A 25,248-nucleotide genomic window follows, 5' to 3' on the forward strand; every position below is an offset into this window, starting at 1 on the left:
TGGGGTGGTTCTTTAAACAGTTTCCCCTGTCAACCCTGGGGTGCACCGCTGAAGGTGAACTCTAGCCAAGTAACACAAGTTGCTTAACCAAAAGTGCCGTGTTTCCAGTGTATTCTGAAATCCTCTCCATTCTAGATAAAAATAGATTTTGGTTTGGGCCTGACACGAGACGAATCGTGTCTCTAACTCGTCTTCTACCACATTCAGTTTCAGGTCGGCTCGTCCCAGGCTGTGGACTGTGTTTCAGGTTGTAGGGCTCTAGAAACCTCTCTCCCATGGCTCCTTTTCTTTGAAAGCCAGTGACTCTTTGGACGTCCTTAATGCAGGTTTCTCCCCTGCACTGTGCTATAGCTGCTCTATTTTTCACTCTTGGGATTTGGGTGCTTTCTGCTAGGATCTCTTTGGGGCCTACGCTCGTACGAAGCTGGCCAGGTTTTAAAAGATCATTTAGTTCATACTCCTGTTGAATATTTTAAAACCAGGACTCCTGACGCCTGAGACCGTGCTCCCTCTGCCACCGCCCATCTCTTGGCTTCCATCATTTCCAAACCATGTCTGGTGTTCATTTTCTTCCCCCAAATGTTCCCGATGCTTCGGGAATGAAAAAAGCATCCAGATTTGGAAAGCTCCGAGCTCTGTGGGGGCGGGAGCGGAGCACAGCCTGTTCTGTGGAGAAGGAGGGTGTCGGATTGGGCTCCCCGGCCTCTCCCTCACGCTGGGACTGGTGAAGAAGGGCGGCAAGCTGGGGCGGGGCCCGGGCGGGGCCTCCCTGGCCAGGGCCCTGAGCCTTGACCGAGGCAGAGGCCCGCAACTGCCCTACAGGGTACGCGGCAGCCTCACTAGCGAAGGAGAGGGCCTCAGCTTCGGCGAGCGCCTACTGTGTGCCGGCTTCTGGGATCCTAGTAGCAGGTTATTAATGGTAATTACAGCATTAAAGATGATTCCTTCTAAATACCATTCTAAGCCCTTGCCCTTCAGCGCCCTTAATGCTCACAGCAACCCTGTTAGATAGAAGCTGGTAAGGTCCCCATTTAAGAGGAGGGGTGAAGGGTGGGTCCCCCCTTCCAGCCCCTGGCCCTTTTTCCCCTGCCTCCTAGACTGGGGCTGGCGCATTGTGTGGGTAGGGACCCCCGGGTCACCTCCAGAGATTGCCCAGGCCGCACTCAAGAGGCCGAGTCCACGCTGGGGTCCTGGGGGTGCCTTGCCTTGCTGCCAGGCCGACTTTGCAGGAGCTTCTGGAAAACTTCCATCTCCCTGAACACAGCACAGACAGCACTCGGGGTTCTTATTTAAGCAGTAGAGTTCTGTGGTTCGGTGAGCACGTTCCAGAACCGGAATTCCACAGACGGCCTCGAGCGAGGCCACCTGCTCAAGGCTCTGTCGCGGGCCACTCCAACAGGGACGGCGGCCAGCGGCCGCGCCGGGGCTTCCAAGTCGAGCCGGCCGCCGCCGCCGCCGCCGCCAGGGGGCGCCGGAGCCGCGTGCTTGCCGGGCTCCCGGGGCCGCGCATGCGCAGGGCGCGCCTCAGCGTCCCGTCTCCGCGCTGGTCCTGCCCGCCTCCGCGGGCCTGCGGCAGGCAGCGGACTCGCGGGGCAGGCCCTGACATTTGGGTCGTTCTGAGATTCCACGCGAGGTCAGGGGTCGGAGGAGAGGGGTGAACTTGCCAGGCTTCATTAAGTCCGTGAGCCGCCCGAGGAACTCCAGGCCGGTTTCTGGAAGCGCAGCCTCCAGGGGCAAGGGGGCCTCTCTGGCAGGTGCAGACCCGGCCGGGCCTTTGCTGTTGTCCCGCAGGCGTCCGCAGTGCCCAGTACCCGGAGACATTCAGTGCGTGCATCGCTTTAAGAAGGAAAGGGATGTACCAGTATGTATGCCGATAGTGGAGGTTTAGCAGGAGTTAACATGCCTTCTTTTTATCACCGACCGAACTCCCCTCCCCGGTTATAATTAGGACTGTAGAAGCCCAAGGAAGATTTTCCTGGAGTAGTGGTTGGTAGATTAATGTACCAGTCTTGAAGTGACAGTGTCTAGGCCTGACCTTTATGAATTGCTTATCTGCTAATGACCATGACCTTCTAGGTATCCCGGAGGTGCGCAGCACAGACAAGTAACCATTGACAGTGTCTCTTCCCTGGCAGAAGAATTCTCCAGTCCAGTGGGGGGCCCGTGTTCCAGCTACCGGGGACCTGCTCTGGTAGTTAGCTCATCGGAGCAGGGCTCAGGGCTGGCTCTACCAATACCCTCTATGTGACCTTGGGCAGATAACCCTCTATGTGACCTTGGGCAGATGGGGAGCCCTCTCTGAGCATAGATTTTTTCATCTGCAGAGTGAGCAGAGAAGATAGGGGAACCTTTCTTTTTTCCTTGAGAAGTTGCTTTCCTTCCTTCCTTCCTTCCTTCCTTCCTTCCTTCCTTCCTTCCTTCCTCCTCTTACTATTTTTTGAAGCCTTGAGATCCCTTTGGTACCGGGAAAAAAGTAGTTTTATAGAAAAGTAGATGGGTAGGGGTGCCTGGGTGCTCTCTCTCTCTCTCTCTAATAAGTAAACAAATAAGTTACTAATAAATGAGCAAACTTAAAAATTTTTTGAAAAGAAAAAAAGGAAAGTCGATGGGTGGAGGAAACAGGGTGATAGAGTTGGGGCTAGGGCCTTGCTGAGTGCTGGCTTTTGCCAGTGTGCCAGACCCAGAAAAAGTGATGGCCGAGGCCAGGGCCTGGGAGGTTCCTGCATCAGAAGCCTTCCCGCTCCTGATCTCTGGCGTCCTCCCGGCCAGATGTAACCATGCTCCCACTAGCGGGAGGCTGCATGCTCTGTGGCTACTCATCTCAGGTTGCTAGTCAAAGCTTCCTGTTTATATTTAGATGGTGTGAGAAGTGTAAGAGCCCTTTTATTGCCACTGACCCATATTCATATTTAATGTTGGTTGTGTTAATAGGCTCCTCATCGGTTCTCATTTTGGAAAGCAAGCAGAGACTCAAAGAGACCAAAGAAAGTTTGAGGGCTGGAATCTGAGGCGAAGGTCCACGGAGGTGCTTGTCCTCAGTTTCTCTGTGATACCTATTCTGTCTCAGTCACTGCACTGCTTCCATTGTTTTCAGAATGTCTTTCTCCCCCATTGCACTAGAGGTGAGCTTCTCGAGGGAGAAGACCATGGCCCAGCCCTCAGCAGAGCACTGCCCACAGGTGGTGCTCAGTGAGAATTCTAGAAGTGAAGAAAGGACCAGCACATCTGGTCACTGGCAGCCCTCGCTCCTTGCTGGAGTTGGGGCGCCCAGGGCTTGCGCTTTGCACTGTGGGGATCCCTTGTCTACTTTTCTTGGGAAAGAAACTAAAGCCGAGACCAGAGTTTACACGGCATCATGAATGCTTGGGGTTGAGGGTGTATGCGTATAACTCTGCGTGGTGGGAGTATGGGTGATTCTTCTTCTCAGTGCTTTTCTGCCTTTCTCAGATACTTCTAAAAAAGGATAAGGTTCGTCATTGTCCCCAAGAAAGGTGCTTGTTGGTAGTAGTAGTTACTGTTTATCAAGGACTTACTTCCCTCTGTGCTAGGCACCCGGCTAAGCCTCAGAATATTCTCGTTTACTTGATGAGGAAATAGAGGCTCCAAGATGTTGAGCAGCTTTCTCAAAGCCACGGAGCTAATAAATGGAGAAGCAAGGGTTGGGGTTGAGGCCTGTGTACTCAGAAGCCCATGTATTTTCATTTCTTAATGTTTTACTAGCAGTGTGGCAGTTAGATAGTAATGCGATTTTTTTTTTAAACAAAGACTGAAAGTAATACAACAAAACATAGGATTACCCCATGTTCTGTATCAGTTTTATTCTAGGGATATAGCCAAGAGAATGGAAAACACTTAGGATGAGCGCTGACTCACTGTTGCACAACTGAAAGTAACATAACACTGTTAACTGTCCTGGAATTAAAGTAAAAAAACTTAATGAAAAACAAAACAAAATAAAGAACAAATGTTAGAACAACAACAAGGAGAAAACGTGTGTCCATACAAAAATCAGTGCATGACTATTAACAGCACCATTTTTCATAATATCTAAAAACTGTAAATGGTCATCAACCGATGAATGGATAAAGTGTTATACCTGTACCATGGAATATTATTCAGCAATGGAAAGGAATGGAGTATTTGGAACTAGACACAGATGCTGGTCATACAATATTGTGAATGTACTAAATGCCAGCGAGTATTAAAAAATGGCTAATTTTGTGTTGCGTGAATTTCCCCTCAATTAAAAAAAGGAATGAAGTTCTGATACTTGATACGAGAGGTATGAACCTTTCGAAAAAAACACACCAAGTGAAAGCAGCCAGAAGCAAAAGGTTTCATACTGTATGATTCCATTTATGTGAACTATTCAGGCGGGGCAAATCCCTAGAGACAGAAAGTGGATTTGTGGCTACCAGGGTCTGGGAGGAGGGTGCTCTGGGGAGGAGCCGCTAATGGGAGTGGGATTTCTTTTTGGGTGATGAAAATGTTCTTGAGTTAGCTAGCAGCGATGGTTCCACAACTAGGCGGATATACTAACACCACTGAATCATGATGTTTTAAACAGGTGATTGTGGTATATAAGTAATATCTCAGTAAAGCTGTCATTAAAATCTGTATACAAATAGTATAACAAATGACTATGATGCTCCCACTTGGAGACCTTCCAGCCTGCTGTTACCTAAAGATAACAGTGGTGTAGGGAATGATCATGGTAGTTACTGTTTTTCAGGTGCTTAGTATGTGTCGAGTACTGTTCCAAGCACAGGGCGTTTTTACACAGAAAGTCACCTGTGGATTGGAAAACCAGGGAGTCTGACTACAGACCCAAGTTCTTAATCACTACCACAGCACTGCTTTACATATAGAGGCAGGTAAATCAGAGACCAGAGAGTGTAATGTGAGACCTAAAGTCAAGTAATAGCATCTGGCTGGAACCCTAGCTCTGCCACTTACTAGTTGCATCATCTTAGGTGAGTTACTTAATAGCACAGAGACCAGTTCCCTCATCTCTCAAAGGGGATGATAGTAAATCCTCCCTCATAGCATTCTTGTGAAGGGTAGAGAAATTATGTCAAACTCTCAGAAGTGCCTCGTGTGTAGGTGTGCAGCTAGTACTCACTAAGGGTTGTTATTACTCTTATGTTGTTACGAAGTAGTGACTTAACGAGCGTCATTCAAATTGCAAATTTCATTTGGCGAGCATTTCAGGTTGAGTTTACGTCTCACTTGCTCACAGAATTGTGGAAGGGGCACTGAAAGATGGTCTGCTGTAGCAGGTGAGTGTGTAATTCAGGGTCTGGCATCTTCTTTTGTGAGTGATGTGTGTGCGTTGTGTGTGTGTGTAAGTGTATATACGTGCACGCCTTCTAAGAAGAATATGCTGACTCTGGAAAGAAGACAGCAGTTTCTAAAAGCATCTGGAAGGGGCCAACCGAGGCCCCCAGCCCAGAGACCACTAGAAATTATAGAAGCCCTGGATTGACGGGGACTTCACAAGAAGTCTAGGCCAGCCACCCCCCTCCCTTACCCCCACCAGCATTTGGTGGTTTCCATTGGCTTTCTCCTCCCTACACCCTACACAGTGGCTTGTCCTTCCACTGAGTTGAGTACATGTGACACCTGGTGGGAACCTGGCCATTCTAGAGGTGAGAACACAGGACCAACAATCTGGAGCTGCCTTTGCCAGGACTTGGATTTGAAGATCTGGAATCTCTTTTCCTGAATTTCTTTTCAGCCTTGGGAATTGAGATCCCTGGAAATCGTCTTACTGTCTTTGAAGGCCATACCACAGGACTGGGTTATCAGAGACAGTGTATTATAATAAAGTTTTCCGGGTACTTCTAGTTATATACTCCCTTATAGGTCATGTTACAGCCAAGTGTCAGGGTCTGGCTTCCAGAGATGTGGTTAAGATAAATGAGGAAACAATGCCTAATGTTGTAGTCCCTAATTCATATGATTATATTTTATAGGCTTTTATTGTGTTGCATAACTTTATAAGAAATTAATTCCTTGTTCATTTTAATGCGATTAAAAAATTCAAAATATTGGTTTTGGCTGTTCTCTGAAGTTGTGCAGCTCAAGCTGGTATCCTGGTGGCTGAGCCCTTCCTGACACAGACAAAGTGTGGGAGGCCCAGTGATCCACAGAACTGTCCAGGGAGGCACAGCTCTTGGTGGGAGAGACCACTGCCTTTGGGCTCTGGACTTTGACTTCTGTGTCTTTACAGTTTGAAACTCATTTTTATCATCATTACTCTTATCAGACACTGAATATGCTGTCAGCAGCTCAGCGAGACTGGCTATTGTGAGTAGGGTTTTGTGGTCTGATAGACCAGGGGTCAAAACTTGACTTTATCATAAAATTCACTAGCTGTGGAGCCCGAAGTTCAGTCTTATCTGTAAGGTGCTGTTAACACCCTCCTTGCGTGGTGGCTGTGGGGATTATAAATGGTGCATGTCGGCCCCAGACATAGTGCTGGGTGCTGAGTAGGGTCTTGATAAATGAGCCTTTATCATTATTGAAACTGTTTAGTCTTACATACCCAGACCAGGCTCCTCACTGAGGGTTCTCAAATTTGAACAGTCCCAAATGAATTTGGGGTGGTTCCCCCTCAGGGATCGCTGGAGTTTTGGCCAGTGAGATGTGCAGCTGGCCACTTCCTCAGCCAGCCCTCCAGGGATACATAGCCCTTGTGGAGATAAACCGGAGCTCCCTTTCAGAGGTGAGGAAACCTTGCTGCAGAAGGAAACCAAGGATGGAGAGTCCAGGTTGCTATGTTATATGTTCTCTAGGCCACACCTAAATAGAGCAGTTCAGAGGCTGCACACATTTGAGCTTTTAAAAGTGTCCGAGGTCCTCAGCCGGCTCCCTGCAGCCTAGCCCCCTCCCCTGCCCCCCCCCCCGCCCCCACTGTGACGTCCCTTTGGTCTGCTGGTGGCCGTGTGACCCCTTTGCCTTCCGACACCCCTCCTGCTGCATCAGACTCGGCAGTCTTGATTTCTCCCCTCAGAATATTCCCCGGGACAGGACACATTTGCCCAGCTCCCAGGCCCTCTTATAGTTTCCTCCTGGCCCCTGCACAGACCTTTTGGTTGTCGCTTCATTCTTCTGAGACTTTCTTTCTCCACGAGATTGGAGGGAGGATGGTGTCTATTAACCAGGACCACACAGGCTTCTGTACACGGAAGGGCTTCGAAAGCAGTCAGGTGTGATCTAAATGATTTTCTGATCACTAATTTACTTAAGCGTGTTACCCTTCATAGGAGGGACCTTTCAGAAGTGAGTGTACCTGTGGGCTTCCCCTCCTGTGGCAGGGGGATGCATTTTGGGTCCAGTGGCTATTCTGCATTTTTGAAATTGTAGCACATGGTCCGCTACTGTTTTCGTCCATGCTTTAAAGTTGGCCTCGATGATTGGGCAGGGAACTGTTGATTTCCACTCTTTGTACGCAGCTTTGATTTTGGAGGCACAGAGCTTATCAAGATGTGCATTGGACATTGCTGTCACACCAGCTATTTGTCAAGTCTGTTCTTCACTATTTTTTTGGTCATGCATTTCTTTGGGAAAAAGAAAGTAACTAAAATCATTATTGATGATAGCTTTCCAAACTGACAGGGTGTCATCTGACATTTTAATGGGGGCCAGTTTGGGCCATGACCTCAGGACTTGCTTCTCAGACAGTGTTGATCTGATCCCAGATGCTTGAAAATTTATAGTCTAGTCGAGAGGCCCTGTAAGTAGCTTTTGACAGAGAATTAAATATCCTGGAGCTGAGCTGCATAGCCACAAATTCACTGTGGTAAATCAAGGCTCTGCTGTTGCTCTGAGATGTGCCCAGTGACACATGGAAAGAATGTCATAGCATTTGGGAGAAGGAAAGGAATAATGTTTACCATAAAGAGCCCCCTACTAAGAATGATTCCTTGCCAGGGGCCTGTTTGCCAGCCCAGACCTTGGGTGTCCACATATCTCCCGAATTAGAACACAGACCCACAGAAAACACCCGTGTCTCCTCACTGTGGAGGATTAAGTTGTGGAACTGGTTTGAGTGTTCCTACTAACTATGCATGTTGATGGATTGCAAGCCTAGATGACTGGATTTCAGATATTTCAGACCCCCAAATACAGATGATAGACAAACTGTGCTGAACTGGAATTGGCTTTTCTTTGATTTGGTGGGTTTGGCGGGTCCCTGAAGGTCGTCTTCACGAGCGTTAGTGGTCAGGGTCCAGCCTGCAGTGATACAAAGTGCCGCAGGATAGACGACCCCCCCCCACCTTTTTCTTTTTCCTGGCCCTTCAACACACCCTGGAGATTTTTTTTTTCTTTATATTAAATTCCTGATAACGACTTGCACATTATTTGGTCATTTTTCATACAAGCAGAAGGCAGATTATGGAACCATTGATCTCTTTTTGTTTTCCGGTGGTTTAAATTTTGCACAAGTGAGCACTTAAAGCACATCGAGGAAGCTCCAGTCAAGCACACGCTTCAGAGTAGTTCCAGAGCTGCTCTGGCAAATGGTGAATTCGTTTAGTTTGGTTTGCTTTTTGAGTGTGAGGCAGTTTGTTGTGGTAGTAATAATACCTTAACAATAATCATAGCAAACGCTTCGTGAGTGCTTTCTATAAATAAACTCAACTAATACTCCCATTGAATTTGTTCAATTAAAATTTTTTTTTTATGTTTTATTTTCGAGAGAAAGAGAGACAGAGACACAGCACAAACGGGGGAGGGGCAGAGAGAGAGGGAGACACAGAATCTGAAAACAGTCTCCAGGCTCTGAGCTAGCAGTCAGCACAGAGCCCGATGTGGCGCTTGAACTCACGAACCAGGAGATCATGACCTGAGCCAAAGTCGGACGCTTAACCGACTGAGCCACCCAGGCGCCCCAGAGTTTGTTCAATTTGTCTTGTATGCTCCTTCAAAGAAAATTTCAAGAGGCTGTAGCAGAGTTCACACTGGAGAGAGGCTGCATAGTGATTTTTTTGCAACTGCGTAAACAAATTTGACTCTAAATGGGAAAGGAATGAATATTGAACATTCTAGGACTGAAGGGGCGTTAAAACAGGAATTAGAACTGTATTCCTTCCATTTAAAAATTTCCTGGAGACATGGAAGATAAGAATAGACATAAGTTGGGGCACCTGGGTGGTTCAATCGATTGAACATCCTGTTCTTGGTTTCAGCTCAGGTCATGACCCCAGGGTCATGGGATCGAGCCTTCCATTGGGCTCCATGCTGAGCATGGAGCCTGCTTAAGATTCACTCTCTCTCCCTCTCTGTCCCTCTCCCCTGCTCACATGCTTTCTGTCTCTAAAAAACAAACAAACAAACAAACCAAGAAACAAAAAATACATGTAAGTCAAGTTTCTAGAAATGAAAACTGTAATGTCCGGGATGCAAAATACACTGGATATGATTAATGGCAAATTAGACATTGAAGAAACTCATGAACTTGCAGGCATAGTAGTAGAAACTATCCATAATGAAACAGAGAGAAAAATATTCCTTTCAAAAAGTGGAGAGAGCAAACGTGAGCTATGGAATAACTTTAAGAAGCCTCATGTGTGTGTGATTGGAGTTCCCTAATAGGATGGGTAGCGTAAAAGATTTTTGAAGAAATAACAGTTGAACACTTCAAATTTTGTGAAAACCGTAATTCCTCAGATCTAGAAAGCTCAGTGAAGCCCGAGCGCAAGAAACATGAAGAAAACGGAACCAAACACTTAATAATCCAAATTGCTCACAACCAGTGATAAAGAGAAAATCTTAAAAGCAGCCAGAAAAAAAAAAAAAAAAAAACACATTACATGCAGACGGACAAACATAAGGGAGATTTATTGTCAAAACCCATCCAAGTTTATAATCGTGGTAGATTTACTGTCAGAAACCATGAAAGTGAGAACGCAGCAGAGTGACACCTTTAGAGCGCTGGTGGGGGACACGGGAATGAACTATCGGCCCTGAATTCCATACTTAGTGAAAATATCTCTCAAAAAACGAGGCCTAAAAAAGCCTTTTCCAGACATACAGTGGCTGAAAGAAATCATTAGCTGAACTGCAACTCTAAGAAATGTTAAAGGAGGCCCTTTAGGTAGAAGGAAGGTGGTACCAGGAGGAAATACAAATCCATGCAAAGGAACGAAGTCATAACTATATCGATGGCTGTGTGTGTTCTTCCTTGTTCTTTAAATGTCTTTAGCATGTAATTGATCATTTCGATAAAAATGAGAACTATGTAGGGTGGGACTTAGAACCTATGTGAAGGTAAAGTGTGTATAATAAGAGAATAAAGACTGGAGAGAGTTAAATGAAAGTATGCAATGGTGAAGGTGTTGTACTGTATGAGATGTGGAATACTGTCATTTGAAGTAGACCATGATGAGTTAAACCCTAAAGCGACCACTGACAGTTCTCGGAGACGTCAGTACCCATTTCAATACGTGATAGAACAAGTACACAGTTGATTGGTCAGTAAGGATAGAGGACCTTGGAACAAAGCAGTCTACTGATTTGACCTAACTGACATTTATGTGGCACTCCACCCAGCAACAGAATACACAGTCTTTTTAAGTGTAATGAAACACTTACCAAGACTGACCATATTCTGGGCCAGAATTTTGATTCAAGTTTTAGCAAATTAGAAGGGTTCAACTATGTTCTCTGGCCTGTGTTAGGGATCCTTAAGACCAATTCTCAGGTCAGTGATTCACTAGAAAGACTCGCAGAATTCAGAAAAGTTGTTATGCTCACTGTTTCAGACGATTACAACAAAGTTTACAGATTACAATATGTAAAGGGAAAAGGCGCTTAGAGCAGAGTCTGGGAGAGGCCAGTCTCAATCTTTCAGTGGTCTTCCCCCAGTGGGGTCATATGGACAGCACTTCATTCTTCCAGGAAGGTTGTGGAACAACACCTACGGAGTATTGCCAGTCAGGGAAGCTCATTCAAACCTTGGCATTTAGGGTTTTTATTGGGATTCTGTTATGTAGAAATGGAGCACCCATGGAACTGACTTTAATTATTCGGTTTTTACTATTTCCAGAGGTCAAACGGATATAGGGTGGCCCAAGGCCTTCACCATAAATCACATTATAAGTATAACTATCTGGTGTGACCCAGATTAACAAAGACACTCTTATCAGGTACGATTTTCTAGGATCCTAGAGGTTGTTCCCCAAGAGCTGCACAAGGGCCAGTCCTTTCTTCGGAATGTGCGGAGTTCGAACATCCCAAGCCCGCTTAGCCTTTTACTGCACAGACCATAATGGAATTAATTTAGGAATCAATAATAGAAAGATCTTGGGAAAATCCCCAAGTATTTGGCAACTAAATAATACATTTCTAAAGCAGAAATCAAAAGTTAAATTAGAAAGTGTTGTGAACTGAATGAAAAAAAAAAACACAACATATCAGTATTTATAGGGTACTGCTGAAGCAGTACTTAGGGAGAAATTTATAGCTGAATGCCTATATTAGGAAAGAAAAAAGGTCTCAGATTTATCCTTTAGCATTCACTTTAAGAAATAAGAAAAGGAAGAGTAGATCAAGTTCAGTGTATACAGAAGAAAGGGAATAGCGAAAACCAGAGCAGAAATAAAGGAAATAGAAAACAGGAAAACAATAGAGGAAAATCAGTGAAACCCCAATCAATGAAGTCAAAAGATCTTTATTGAGAATTTCAGTAAAATGGATAAACCGTTAGCTAGACTGTCCAGGATAAAAAGAGAGAACACAAGCTGCCTTGATCAGAGATTCTATAGATTTTAAAAGGATCAGGGAATATTCTAAACAGCACCATGTCAGTAAATTTGACAACTCAGAAGAAATGGACAAATTACTTGAAAGATACAAACTACCAAAGCTCATGTAAGGAGAAGGGGATCATCTGAACAACCCTGTATCAAAGACATTGAATTTGTAGTTAAAAGCTTCCCACAGAGAAAACTCTAGGTCCAGATGGCTTCCCTGGTAACTTCTCCCAAAAACTTAAGAACAAAATAACAATTCCATGCCAACTCCTCCTGAAAATTGAAGAGGAGGGAATATTTCTCAAGTCATTTTATGAAGTTAGCATTTATACAAATCCCAAATCCATTACAAGAAAACTATGGATGAATATTCCTCATGTACAGAGATGGAAAAAATTTTAAGCAAAATTTTAACAAATCAAATCTGACAGTATAAAAAAAGATAATACATCATGGTCAGTGGGGTTTATTTCAGGAAAGGAAGTTTGTTTTAATATGTGAAAGTCAGTCAGTGTAATTTACCAGATTAAAAAGCTAAAGGAGAAAAAAGCCATCTGATTATCTCAGTGGACACAGAAAAAGGATTTGAGAAAATTCAGCATCTATTCTTGATATTAACTCATAGTAACATTGGTGTAGAAGAGATCTTCCTCAGCCTGATAAAGGGCATCTGTGAAACACTCACAATTAACATCAAACTTAATGGTGGAGGGCTGGTGCTTTTTCCCTAACATCAGGAATGAGGTAAGGATTTCTGACCTCACCACTACATTCAGCATTGTACTGGAGATTCTTTGCAGCAAGGCATAAGGCAGTACCTAGAAATAAAAGGCATCCGGATTGGAAAGGATGAAGTAAAACTGCCTTTTATTTGCAAACAACATGAGTATTTTTGTAGAAATTCTGAGGGACCCTATGGGACCCTACAAAAATGGTGTTAGAATAAGTGAATTTAACAAGGTTACAGATTTCAAGATCCATATTCAAAAATTTATTGTAGTTTTATATATAGCAGTGAACAAAAGGAAATTGAAATTAAAACAGTATCATTTTTAACACCATGACAAATATGAAATACTTAAGGGTAAATCTGCGGAAAGGTTTGCAAGGCACGTACACTGGTAGCTACAAACCATTGCTAAGAGAAGTTAAAGACCTACAGAAATGAAGAGACATACTGTGTTCATGAGTCAGAAAACTCGATATTGTTAAGACGCCAGTTCTTCCCAAATTGATCTATAAATTCAACACAATCTCCATCAAAAGCCCAGCCAACTTAAAAAAATATATTGACAAGAAGATTTCATGTGGAAGTGTAAAGGACTAAGAATAGCTCTCCCCCCCCCCCAAAAAAAAAAGAACCTGATAAATGGGAACAAAATTGGAACACTAACACTGCTTTCAAGATTTATAAAGGTGCTGTAGTCAAGACAGGGTGCTATTGGCATAAATATAGACAATTGGCTCATTGAAACAGAATAGAGAGTCTAGAAAAAGACTCACATGTATATCCCCATCTGATTTTTCACAAAAGTGCAAAGGCAATTCCATGTGAAGTAAAAAATCTTCGATAAGTAGTACATTTGGATGTCTATCTATAAAGAAGTAAACTGCGATCTCTATCTTGCAACATATACAAAAAATATTCTTTAAATGTTTATTTTTATTTTTGAGAGAGAGAGCATGTGTGCAAGCAGGGGAGGGGCACAGAGAGAGAGAGAGAGAGAGAGAGAGAGAGAGAATCCAAAGCAGACTCCATGCCAACAGTAGTGAGCTCAATATGGGGCTTGAACTCACGAACCATGAGATCATGGCTAAGGCGAAGTTGGATGCTCAACTGACTGAACCACCCAGGCAGCCCTACAAAAATTATTTTAAAATGGATCATAGACCAAATGTAAAACCTACCCTATAAAAATTTCACAAGAACGTATAAGAAGAAAAGCCTTTGGGAGCACCTGGGTGGCTCAGTTGGTGAAGTGTCCAACGTCAGCTCAGGTCATGATCTTGTGGTCCGTGGGTTTGAGCCCCACGTAAGGCTCTGTGCTGACAGCTCAGAGCCTGGAGCCTGCTTCAGATTCTGTGTCTCCCTCTCTCTCCGCCCCTTCCCTGCCCACACTCTGTCTGTCTCTCAAAAGTAAACACTTCAAAAAAAAAAAAAAAAGCCTTTGTAACCTTGGGTTATGCAAATATTTCTTAGATAGGAAACCCAAAGCACAGTCTATAAGAGAAAATATTGATAAGTTTGACTTCATCAAAATTTAAGATTTCTGATCTTCAAAAGACATATTAAAACATGTCTTAACATTATAGATGAGAGAAAATATTAGCAAATCCCGCATCTGATAGAAAACTTGTGTTCAGAATATATAAAGAACTCTTAAAAGCTCAATAATAAGAGAACAAACAACCCAGTAAAAATGGATAAAGGATTTTAATAGACATTTCTTCAAAGAAGATCTATGAATAACAAGCACGCGAAGAGATGGTTAGTTTCATTAGTCATTATGGAAACACCCATCAAAATCACAATGAGATCACTTCACACCCGCTAGGACGGCTCCAATAAAACAGACAATAATGAGTGTTGGCGAGGATGTGGAGAAACTGGACCCCCCCCTAAACTGTAAGATGCTATTGCCACTTTGGAAAACAGTTTAGTATTTCTTAAATAATGAAACATAAATTTATTATCTGACCCAATAATTCCACTTCTAAGTGCATACCCATTGAAAGAGAATTGAAAAGATCTGTCCACACAAAAAATTATACATGAATGGTCATAGCAGCATTATTCATAATAGCCAAAAGGTGGAAACAACCCAAAGGTCCATTAGTGGCAAGTGGGCAGGTAAAATGCAGTCTATCCATACAACAATACAAAGAAATGGAGTACTGTGGTAATTTGGATGAACATCGAAAACCGTATGCTAAGCAAAAGAAGCTAGACACAAAAGACCACATATTAAATGATTCTGTTTTTATGAAATGTCCAGAAAAGGTAACTCTCTGGAAACAGAAAGCAAATTAGTGGTTCCCTGAGGCAGGGGGTGGGCAGAAAGGATCACTGGGGGATGACAGAAATGTTCTACAACTGAACCGTGTTGATGGCTGCACAGCTCTGAGTTTATTAAAAGCTGTTGAGGGGTGTGATCAGAGCAGGGGGCCTGAAGAAATGGCTCTTCTGTTTACAACACACCCAACAGGAATCTGGGTTCGTTGTGACAAGGGGCACAAACCTTGTGGCTTTCCTATGAACAGATACCCTACATGTGTCAAAAAATAAAAATAAAATAAGATAAAAGTTGTTGAATTGCATACTTAAACTGAGTGAATTTTATGGCATATAAATTATCCCTCAGTAGAGGTTTGTTTGTTGTGTTTGGAAAAAATGGTATAGAGTAGTTAGGACAGCCTAATATTGTGGAAAGAATAGACAAATAAATGCATGGAACAGAAGAGAGAGGCCAGAAATAAACCCATTCAACTATAGCCAACTGATTTATTTTAATGAGGATATGAAACTTTTATTTATTATTTTAGAGAGGGGGAGAGAGAGAGAGAGAGAGAGAGAGAGAATGTGAGTAGGGGAGAGGCGCAGAGGGAGAGAGAGAGAATCCCAAGCAGACTCCATGCTCTGTGCAGAGCATAATGTAGGGCTTGATCCCACAACCCTGGGATCATGACCTGAGCAGAAATCAAGAGTTGGACGCTTAACCGATTGAGCCACCCAGATGTCCCATATAATCCACTGATTTTTGATAAAGGCACAAAAGCAATTCAGTGGGGGAAAGATAGTTTCTCCGACAAATGGTGCTGGCACAACTGGACATCCACATGCAAAAGAGAAAAATCTAGACACAAACTTTACACCTTTCACAAATGTTAACTCAAAATGGATTAGACCTAAGTAGAAAACGCAAAGCTGTAAAACTTCTAGAAGATAACATAGGGAAAAAAACCTAGGTGACCTTAGGTTTGGCAGTGGGGTTTTAGATACCACACCAAGATCACAGTCCGTGAAAAAAAAGATTGATAGGCTTTATTAAAACTAAAACCTCTCGTTCTGTGAAAGACATTGTTCAGAGAATGAAAAGACAAGTCATAGACTCTAATAAAATACTGGCAGATATTTGCAAATATCCGATAAATGAGTTGTATCCAAAATATACAAAGAAATCTTAAAACTCAACCATAGGAAAATAAACAACCCAATTGAAAAAAGGGCAAAAGATCTGACCAGACACTTCACCAGAGGAAGTATACAGATGGGAAATAAGCATGAGAAAATATGCTTAGCATCATTTGTCTTTAGGGAATTGCAAATTACAACGAGGAGATACTACCACATACCTATTAGAATGACTAAAATCCAGAAAACTGGTAACACCAAGTGCTGACAAGGATGCTGAGAAATACTAAGTCTCATTCATTGCTGGTGAGAATGCAAAATGGTACAGCCACTTTGCAAGACAGTTTGGCACTTTCTGACAAAGCTAAAAATATTACTGTTTCAAAGTTATTTGTAAACAAAATATGTTTATGTAGCTATTAAAAAAAATTTTTTTAATGTTTATTATTGAGAGACAGAGAGACACAGAGCATGAGCAGGGGAGGGGCAGAGAGAGAGGGAGACAGAATCCAAAGCAGGCTCCAGGCTCTGGGCTGTCAGCACAGAGCCTGTTGCGGGGCTCGAACTCACAAACTGCGACATCATGACCTGAGCCGAAGTCGGTCGCTTAACCAACTGAGCCACCCAGACACCCCATTTGTAACTATTTCTTACAGAGTCTCACTCTTGGTATTGATTGACCTATTTGAATTGAAGACTATGTTCACACAAAAACTTGCACGTGAATGTTTATAGCAGCTTTATTTGTAATTGCCAAAACTTGGGGTCAACCTAAGTGCCTTTCTCCCTTCCTTCCTTCCTTCCTTCCTTCCTTCCTTCCTTCCTTCCTTCCTTCCTTCCTTCCTTCTTTTAATGTTTATTTATTTTTGAGAGAGAGAGACAGAGCGTGAGTGGGGCAGGGGCAGAGACAGGCTGTCAGCACAGAGCCCAGTGCCGTGCTTGAACTTGTAAACAGCGAGATCATGACCTTGGCTGAAGTCAGATGCTTAAGCCCCAACCAAGGTGCCTTTCAATAGATTAATGAATAAGTGGAATATTGTAAAGGGACAAAAAGAAGTGATCAGACCACAAAAAGATGCAGAGGGACCTTAAATGCTAAGTTAAAAGTGAAAGTGAAGTTAAAAGTGAAAGTGAAAATGCTACATGCTGCATGATTGCAATTATATGACATCCTGGACAAGGCAAGACCATAAAGACAGTGAAAAGATTAGTGGTTGCCAGGGGGTCAGGAGGAGGGGTATAGAGATGAGTAGGTGGGGCATGGGACGTCTTTAGGGCAGTGAATTTGTCTGTAGGACACTGTAATGGTGGATACATGACAAAACATTTGTTAAAACTCATCAAGTACAGAACACAGTGAGCCCTAATGTGGTTTAACTATGGACTTTAGTTAATAAAACATAAAATTAAATAAAAATAAAAAATCATCATGATGAAACATTGAAAAAATGTTTTGCTTGTTGTATGCCAATTTCACCCCAATAAAGCTGCTAAAAAAAAATGACAAAATCTTTGAGCCGTCACTTTCTGTGACAAACTGGTAACCTCTGAGCTCCCAGGCACGCTGTCCTCAGTTATTGTGTCCTTGTAAATAGAAGTGGCTTCTCTTCTTTCCTGTTCAGTACAGACATCTCTCTCGTGGCTTTTTGCAGCCTTGGAGGGACGGTCACTGATAAGAGCAGCTTGGAAGAAGCTGTTCTCAACATGATGACACATGAAAGAATGGGTCATTTGCTGACGCTCAGCATGTCTGGTCTCTTCTCTGTAGTGGGTCTGCTCTGAAAATTAGCAACTAACTAGATGGGTGTCATTTGGGAGGCTGGAGACCTGAATTCTGATTCCTGTTGTTCTATTAACCGACTGTCAGGTTTTAGACAAATCACTTACTTTCACCCTGGCCGATCTCAGCTTCTTGGTCTATAAAATGAGTGGGTTTTCCGGGGGTGGGAATTTCTCTGGCTTCTTCCAGTTCCAGACCCCCTTTCTGTCAATATCAAAACTTCTCCCGCACTTTTCCCTGGAGTGGAATATATGCCATGTTGTATACATATGTCCCAGGGCACTTGTCACAGGAGAAGCCCTCTTGTGTAGAGTCACCGGAGACCCTCCCTCTCTCTGCCCCCAGTTGTGGGTGGTGACCGGGGGGCGACTGGTTGCCCAGGGCCGGGCCTGAGGTTGGTGCTGGTTCAGGCAACAGCTGTTCTTAGCATTCTTATTTTTTCAATCTTTCATACTTTTGTACCTCCCAGCCCTGAACACTCTCTTGGCAAAGAGGATCTCTTCCGTCTCCAAAGAAATGCCCACAAAGCAGCTCTGGTATTTTCTTAGCCCACAGCGGAGAGGTGGTCTGTGGGGCTATTGTGACTCCCAAAAGTCTAAAGCACAGAGTCAGAAGATTTTCCTAGTAACTGAGACTCCTGAGAGCATTTAACATTTTTTTTTTTATGTTCAATTAGTTAAGTGTACATTTTGGGATAGAAGATATTCTTTAGCTAGTATTGTGCTGTGAGCCAAGCTTTGCTTACTTTAAGGGCCTTGGGCCATACCTTGAATGAGAAGCTCTGTTAGGTCTGAATGGGGTCATGGTAAAGTACCCGGTCAAATTCTCAACCTGGATATCAAAGTCATGGGGTAATTTCTGTGTATTTGGGGCCTCTTTCATGTGTCATATACGGATATTCTTTTTGGTGTCTCATTTTGATGTTCCATTTTGTCCTTAGGGAGGGTAGAGGGCAGAGAAGCCGCTTCTCTGACAGTTTATGATATCCTGGGACCATCTTCTGGTCCTCTAGGGCAATACTGAAAAATTAAGCTCCATGAAAAACAACTCACCTAGTTTTTGTATGTTTGATTTTTTGTCTGTTTGTTTGTTTTTTAGGACTTTGTTTAGAGAAGTTGCCTGTTTCCTCTTCTACCAGTAACCTCCACGTGGACCGGGAACAGGATGTCATCACCTGCTATGAGAAAGCAGGCGACATTGCACTCCTGTACCTCCAAGAGATAGAGAGGGTAAGTGAGGAGCGTGTGTTCGCTCCAGCTGATAATTTTTTAAAAATTTCAAACCAGACCATAGAGAACTGTGGTCAACCTCTGGAAAACCTTCCACGTGTCTGCCTCTGGGTGTAAAGCTTTCCTTACATTTTTCAGCGCATGGGAGATGGTGGGGATTGTGGCATCTTGTGAAAAGTGTTTGGGAAGCATTTTAGTATCCTCAGAGCAGAAGTGACAGTGTGCCCCGGGGGTGGTTAGTCATTCATGTTCTCCTACGCGAAGTGGGTTGTACTTGCACGGATGATATGCCCACATGATGTACATCTGGGGTTTGGGAAGCTTTACATCCATAGTTACATGAAAGGTCGGCTGGGGACTCCCGGCTGACCTGCTCGGAGCAGGTGCGTATCCCCCGAAACCATCTGGGATGGTCAGTGGTTGCCTGTGGTGTGGGGAACCAAGCCGGCAGCTGACAAGGGGGCCCCCCTGGGCAGGGATGGAGGGAAGATACCTGCGCTCACGCCCTCGGGCAGAGGAGGTCGGAGGCGCGATGGGGCCAGCCAGGTGCGGGCAGCTTGTCTGTTTAGAAGGATCGCCATCTTTTGGCTCTGCTCTCTCCTCAACCTTTCTGTGTGTAAAAGGAACGTCTACTTTATGAAGTTCTTGTGGAGATGGTAAAAGGATGTGTCAGTGAAGGAACTTAGCCCCGATGCAGAAATATACTGGATTCTTGGTACACGTCACTTATTTTCTACTAATGACAATGGGTTCTAGCCATCTCTACCCCCAGCAGAGTTTCCTGGCATTCTGACCAAGGGCTTGCCACCGGTGTTTCCCCCTTCACACCCAGAGACATGAAAATGACACATGTCTTGTTTCTCATCAAGTTTATGAGTTCTCTGTTTCCCTAAGGATTAGAATGGGGAGGGGCTGCCAAAGTCTGGTTAGCTCTGTTACGTTGTATGCGTACAGACTGAAGCAGTTTCTTCCCTTAAGTTTTCTCATAACGTGTTGATGTGTGTGATAAGGATCAGAATTGCCTTGTAAGGGGCAGGGAGTGCAGGTGAGAGCCACAGAGAGGAGTCTGGGGGAATGAGGGGACCAGCATTTGACCTGGCCGACACCAGCATGGGTCATAAATCGCAGGTCATGGTGTCTGGGAATTCAGGAAGATACTTGGCCGTCTTGCCAAAACGTCCCCTCAGAAGGCTGCTCATATGAGAAAGGAATTTTTCAGTTATTCAGAATTTCTGATATGATCTTTAAAGAAATGGTCATGCATTTTCAAAATGCGCAGCGTCTTGAACGGCTGTCTCCCTGATAGCCAGTGCTTGGAAGTGGAGACGTCTCTTACCCAGCCAAGCAGTTCTTGTTGACCACACAGCCCTTGCCACTTAGGGGCCCTTATTTTGCACCTTACTTGCCAACAGTTGTCTGGCCCCGTTACCTCGGGGCTGCCTTCTCCCGGCTGGAGGAGTTCATCTGTGACACGTGTCTTTAATGACGTGGGGACTGGCAGCTCTGGATGTACTTCCTGTTGTGTTCAGTGATAACCACCAGTTCACTGTCGGGTTCTCCCGCCAGACCACCAAGGAGACTTGTATAATCATAGAATTTAAAAGAAAAATTTTTTTGTGCGGTGTTGGGAAACAGTGGTCATAGGATGTGAGATTTGGAGATGAAAATGGAGGCCCAGACAGGGAGGACCCACAGGAAGTTAGGACCACAGGTAGGATTAGAATTCTTCTGACACCAAGTTCAGGGCTCACTCATGTCAGGCTGCTGCACACAAGTACAAGGTAGTGTCGTTTCCCACACCCTTCCCGACAGAAAGCGCTCAGAAGGTATCTGGCCAAGCGAGCGTAGCTCTCGGTAGCGCGGGGAAGCAGCCTCAGCCTAGGGTGTAATCTCAGGGTATAGGTGATTTTCACATTTCTGGCTCTGATTTTCCAGTGTGAGTTTTGCTTTATGGGAAATCACTTTGCCACCCCCCCCCCCAAGATACAACATGCTGGGGTATTAGTGATGAGAGAGATGGAATGACCCAGATATCTGTTTTGACTGTAGTAGGTGCTCGAGAAGCCATGTGTAGATTGATGGGAAGCGTGGGGGAAAAATAGCCTTTCTAAGTGACTGCTGGGCTGGGTGGATGTTCAAGGTCTTGATGAAGCAAGATTGGCGTTCTATGCAGAAGATACCTACTTGGCCTCTTTTTTTTTTTTTTTTTAAGTTTGAAGTTAAAATGACTTTTAAGAATTATGCTAACAGAAATGTTAGGGAAATAGAATCTGAAAGAAGTCACAGACTAGGACAAGCCGAGGTTCATAGTGCTTTGTTTTTCTGGGCGGGCAGGCCTTTTAAGTAGAAAATCCCACACACTCTGTTCTGGTATTCGTTCTGCTGGGCACAGGCAGTCGGTCACTCAGTGGTTTCCCCCCATTTACCGGCCATTCCGTAGCAAAGAAACTTCCATTGGCCAGGACCTCCGGCATTTTATCTACTAGTGGTGGTTTTTTGTTTGTTTGTTTGTTTTGGTTTTCTGAGCGGTTTTCTTCATTCACTAGCAAGAGGAAAATTGGGGGAGAAGTTTTGAGGACAGGGTGGAGTGACACGGTCGATATTTTTTCATGATGTGACACCCCCGAACCGTGTTTCAGAGATGTTTGAGAGTGTTAGATTTGTGAGGCAGCTGACTTAGCTGTGAGAGGCAGCAGAACGCAGTGGTATAGTGACAGCCAGGGTTGGGATCTTGGATTTGCCACCTCCTAGCTGTGGCACTTTGGGAAAGTTACTCCACCTTTCTGTGCCACCCGAAGATCCTCATCTGTATCATGGCAATAATAATTGCTGTAAGGCTGCCATGAGGATAACATGGGTTCACTCATAGGCCTGCCATCATACGGTTAGCGGTGGAATCTTTCCTAATCTTAGAAGATTTCAGATAGTTGGATAAAAATCTGGAATATTATTAACACACTGTTGTTTTTTTTTTTGTATTATTAAACTGTTAAATAATTTTTAGCAGCATATTTATGGAGTGATTTTTTTTCAGAACTTTTCCCTTTCTTGTGCAGAAGCCCTAACAGGACCACGTCTTGCCTGGAGTCCTCATGTCATATCTGGATTCCGGACTTCTGTTTACCCCTGACTGTTTGACCTTGGTCCAGTCATATATTTTCGACTTTCCATTGTCACGGTGGGGCTAACACTGCCTGGTGTGTTTGGGGCTGGTGTTTTCCACCCCTTATGGGACGTGCCATGTATTATTGTCCCCCTGCCCCTTGTCCAGAGGTGGAGGCAGGGCCGAAGAAAATTTGAATCCACGAAAGCAGGGTGATTCAATATTTGTTTAGAGTTGTTCCTGTTATCTTAGGGTTAAAGAGCCATCTAATTTTCTCAGTTTGTTCTCTGAAGGGGAGTAAGACACTCCTACAATTGTGCACATATAGTAATTTAATCAAACAAATCGAATTAGAACGGATCGAATTAGAAAGGACACAGGCTGTCCTTGATTTGTTTGTCTCGAGCTGGTGGCATTATGCCAACGGTAAATAAAGTTACCTGCCCCACAAGGAGCGTCTCCTGGTGCAGCGATAGGAATAAAGATGACTTCATTTTTGAAGAGCATAAGCCGAGCCCCGCTTTTGGCAAATGAAATCATCCCGTCTGTGTCCTTTGCACGCCTCAGCCAACCAGCTGGTTACGGCTTTCTTGAGGAGAAGCCGCGCCGGGGTTCAGCTTCACCTTCTGCCGGCAGTTCGTTTCTTCACGCCCGATTTTAGAAAAGAAGTCACTGCTAAATTACGGGGTGCCGGAGACGTTTCGTGGGCAGTTTCAGTGCTGACGTTTGGAGGAGAAAACAACTGGTCCCCAAATATCGCGGGGCCCGGCCCGGGACTCCTGCTCCATCAAGGCGTTGCTCCCTGGCCAGCACGGGAGGCGCCCGCAGTGACGTCGTCGACGTGCCGGACTCTGGACCGGATGACATGGAGGTCACGGCGGGTCTTGAATTCACACGAGGTGTCCCAGGAGAAGGACCCCGCGCCGCTGATGGGGAAGGCAGGGGGTGACTCTGGAGGTCCACGTGGCCGTGCTTCTGGCTTTAAAACGTGAGACGGTAAAGAAGAAGATTCTTGCTTCCCTCCGCCTCTCCAGGGCCTGCCTTTCCACCCAGGCCAGAGCACCAGGTGACTGTTCGTAGCTTACGAACTTTGCTTCCTTAAAGAAACGTTGAGAGGCTGACTAGCCAGTAAATGTGCTCTGACTCTGGGCCTGCCATCTGGCTGCCTGGGAGAGGAGGCCACACACACTTGAAGCAGTGGTAGAAAAGTCTGGAAACCGGAAAAGAACAGCAGCTGATTTTAATTTTCGTGCGTTCCCAGCCAGCCTTTCCCCTCGTAATTGCGTGGCATTCAAGAGTTTCGTATCTGTCCTTTGTCACTCAACATTACGTCGGGACTTCAGAATGTTTTCATGGCCAAATAATATTTCATCGAGTGGCCGGTCTCTCTGACAGAATCAGCTCACTGCCGGGTCTGCCCCGTTGTTGTAAATAACGTGGCGATGACAGCTTCCTGCGGGGACCTCTCCCCCTTCGCTTTCGTTGTTTTCCTGACGGCAGATTCCTGCAAGTGGAGATATTTTCGACATTCTCATTAACTACATATTGTGTCCATACGAGTCACACTAACATCTCCCTTTGGCGCGCCGGGAGCATAATGGTTGCTTTGCACTCTCAACGGGCTTGTAAAGGTTATTTTGTTGTGTAAAGGTTATTTTGCTGATCTGCTAGGTGGAAAAATGGGACCTTGCTTGCGGTTTTCGTTTGCCTTCCTTTGACTATCAGTCAGGCTGAAATTTTGTCCATCTACTTCCAGGTTGCGTTTTGTCTCTTTTTGAATGACAGCTTTATTGAGTTATAATTCACCTACCATACGGTTCACCTATTTATTTATTTAAAAAATTTTTTAATGTTTATTTATTTTTGAGACAGAGAGAGAGACAGAGCATGAACGGGTGGGGGGGTGGTGGTTCAGAGAGAGGGAGACACAGAATCCAAAACAGGCTCCAGGCTCTGAGCTGTCAGCACAGAGCCCGACGCGGGGGGCTCGAACTCACAGACCGTGAGATCATGACCTGAGCCAAAGTCGGCCGCTTAACCAACTGAGCCACCCAGGCGCCCCCAGTTCACTTATTTAAAGGAAACCATCCATCTGTGGGTTTCAGCCCCACATTGTGCTCTGTGCTGACAGCTCAGAGCCTGGAGCCTGCTTCAGATTTTGAGTCTCCCTCTCTCTCTGCCCCTCCCCACTCAGGTGCTGTCTCTCTCAAAAATGAATCAATGTTAACAATTTTTGAAAAAAAAAAAGCTATTTTAAAGGATCCCATGCAGTACTTTTTAACATATTTAGAGTTGTATAACCATTTGCCAATATTTAATTCCAGAACATTTTTGTTACCGCCAAAAGAGACCCTGTACCCGTTAGCACTCACTCCCCATTTGCCTCCAATCTCCCCGGTATGTATAGATTTGTATATTCTAGATTTTTCATTCAAGTAGAACCCTACCACCTGTGGTCTTTTATGACTGGCTTCTTGGCTTCGTCCATCTCGTGGCACGTTCCAGTGCTTCATTTCTTTTTATCGACAAATGTGCCATTTTGTGGATATACTGTCCAGCATTTTATCATTCACCATTTGTGTTGCTTCCAGGTTTTGGCTGTTATAATAATGCTTCTATAAATTTTCACATATAAGATTTTATGTGGGCAATGTTTTCATTTTTCTTGAGTATATTCTTAGGAGTGGAAACTGGTAACTTTATGTTTAACCTAGTAACATTCCTTTCTTGCCTGTGTTTACTTCCTGTCCAATTTTTGGATGAATTTTTTTTTTCTGATAATTTGAATAAAGTCTTATATCATAAATATGTTAGCCCTTTAATCATGTTTGCTCTGAATATTTTCCCAATCAGTAAATTTCCGTTTGCAAGTTGCTTATGAAATTTAAATCTGTATATAGTTGAATCTGATTTTTTAAATTACATTTACCTCATTGTTTTAAAGCTGAAATCATTGGGGCACCTGGGTGGCTCAGTCGGTTAAGCAGCCGACTTTGGCTCAGGTCATGATATCACGGTTCATGAGTTCGAGCCCCGCATCGGGCTCTGTGCTGATGGTGCAGAGCCGGCTTGGGATTCTCTCTTCCTCCCTCTATCTCTGCCCCTTCCCTCACTTGCTCTCTCTCTCAAAATAAAGGAACCAAGCCAATTAGACAATAAATTTCATATTAAAAAAAAAAGCTGAAATCTTGGGATAACCCCGTCCAGGATTTAACATTTTTTTGAACCATTTTCCATATTTTTAT

General features: G+C 44.3%; 1 protein-coding gene and 1 non-coding gene across 6 annotated transcripts in view; both read left to right on the forward strand.

Moving 5' to 3' along the window:
• Positions 1 to 25,248, forward strand: part of TTC7B (tetratricopeptide repeat domain 7B) — a 254,836-nt gene that overhangs the window by 45,015 nt on the left and 184,573 nt on the right. For all 5 annotated transcript variants that reach the window (XM_047080225.1, XM_047080223.1, XM_047080226.1 and 2 more), the window contains one exon: positions 18,770 to 18,900. In XM_047080225.1, the coding sequence (XP_046936181.1) occupies positions 18,770 to 18,900 (131 nt within the window). The remainder of the gene's footprint in view (positions 1 to 18,769; positions 18,901 to 25,248) is intronic.
• On the forward strand, positions 14,904 to 15,033 carry LOC124512715 (small nucleolar RNA SNORA11). Its single transcript, XR_006962230.1, has one exon. It is a non-coding gene; the product is annotated as a small nucleolar RNA SNORA11 (small nucleolar RNA).

Source organism: Lynx rufus, unplaced genomic scaffold (genome assembly GCF_022079265.1).
Source record: "Lynx rufus isolate CCGP_SWC_20201006 ecotype Redwood Valley unplaced genomic scaffold, mLynRuf1.p SCAF_17, whole genome shotgun sequence".
NCBI lineage: Eukaryota > Metazoa > Chordata > Mammalia > Carnivora > Felidae > Lynx > Lynx rufus.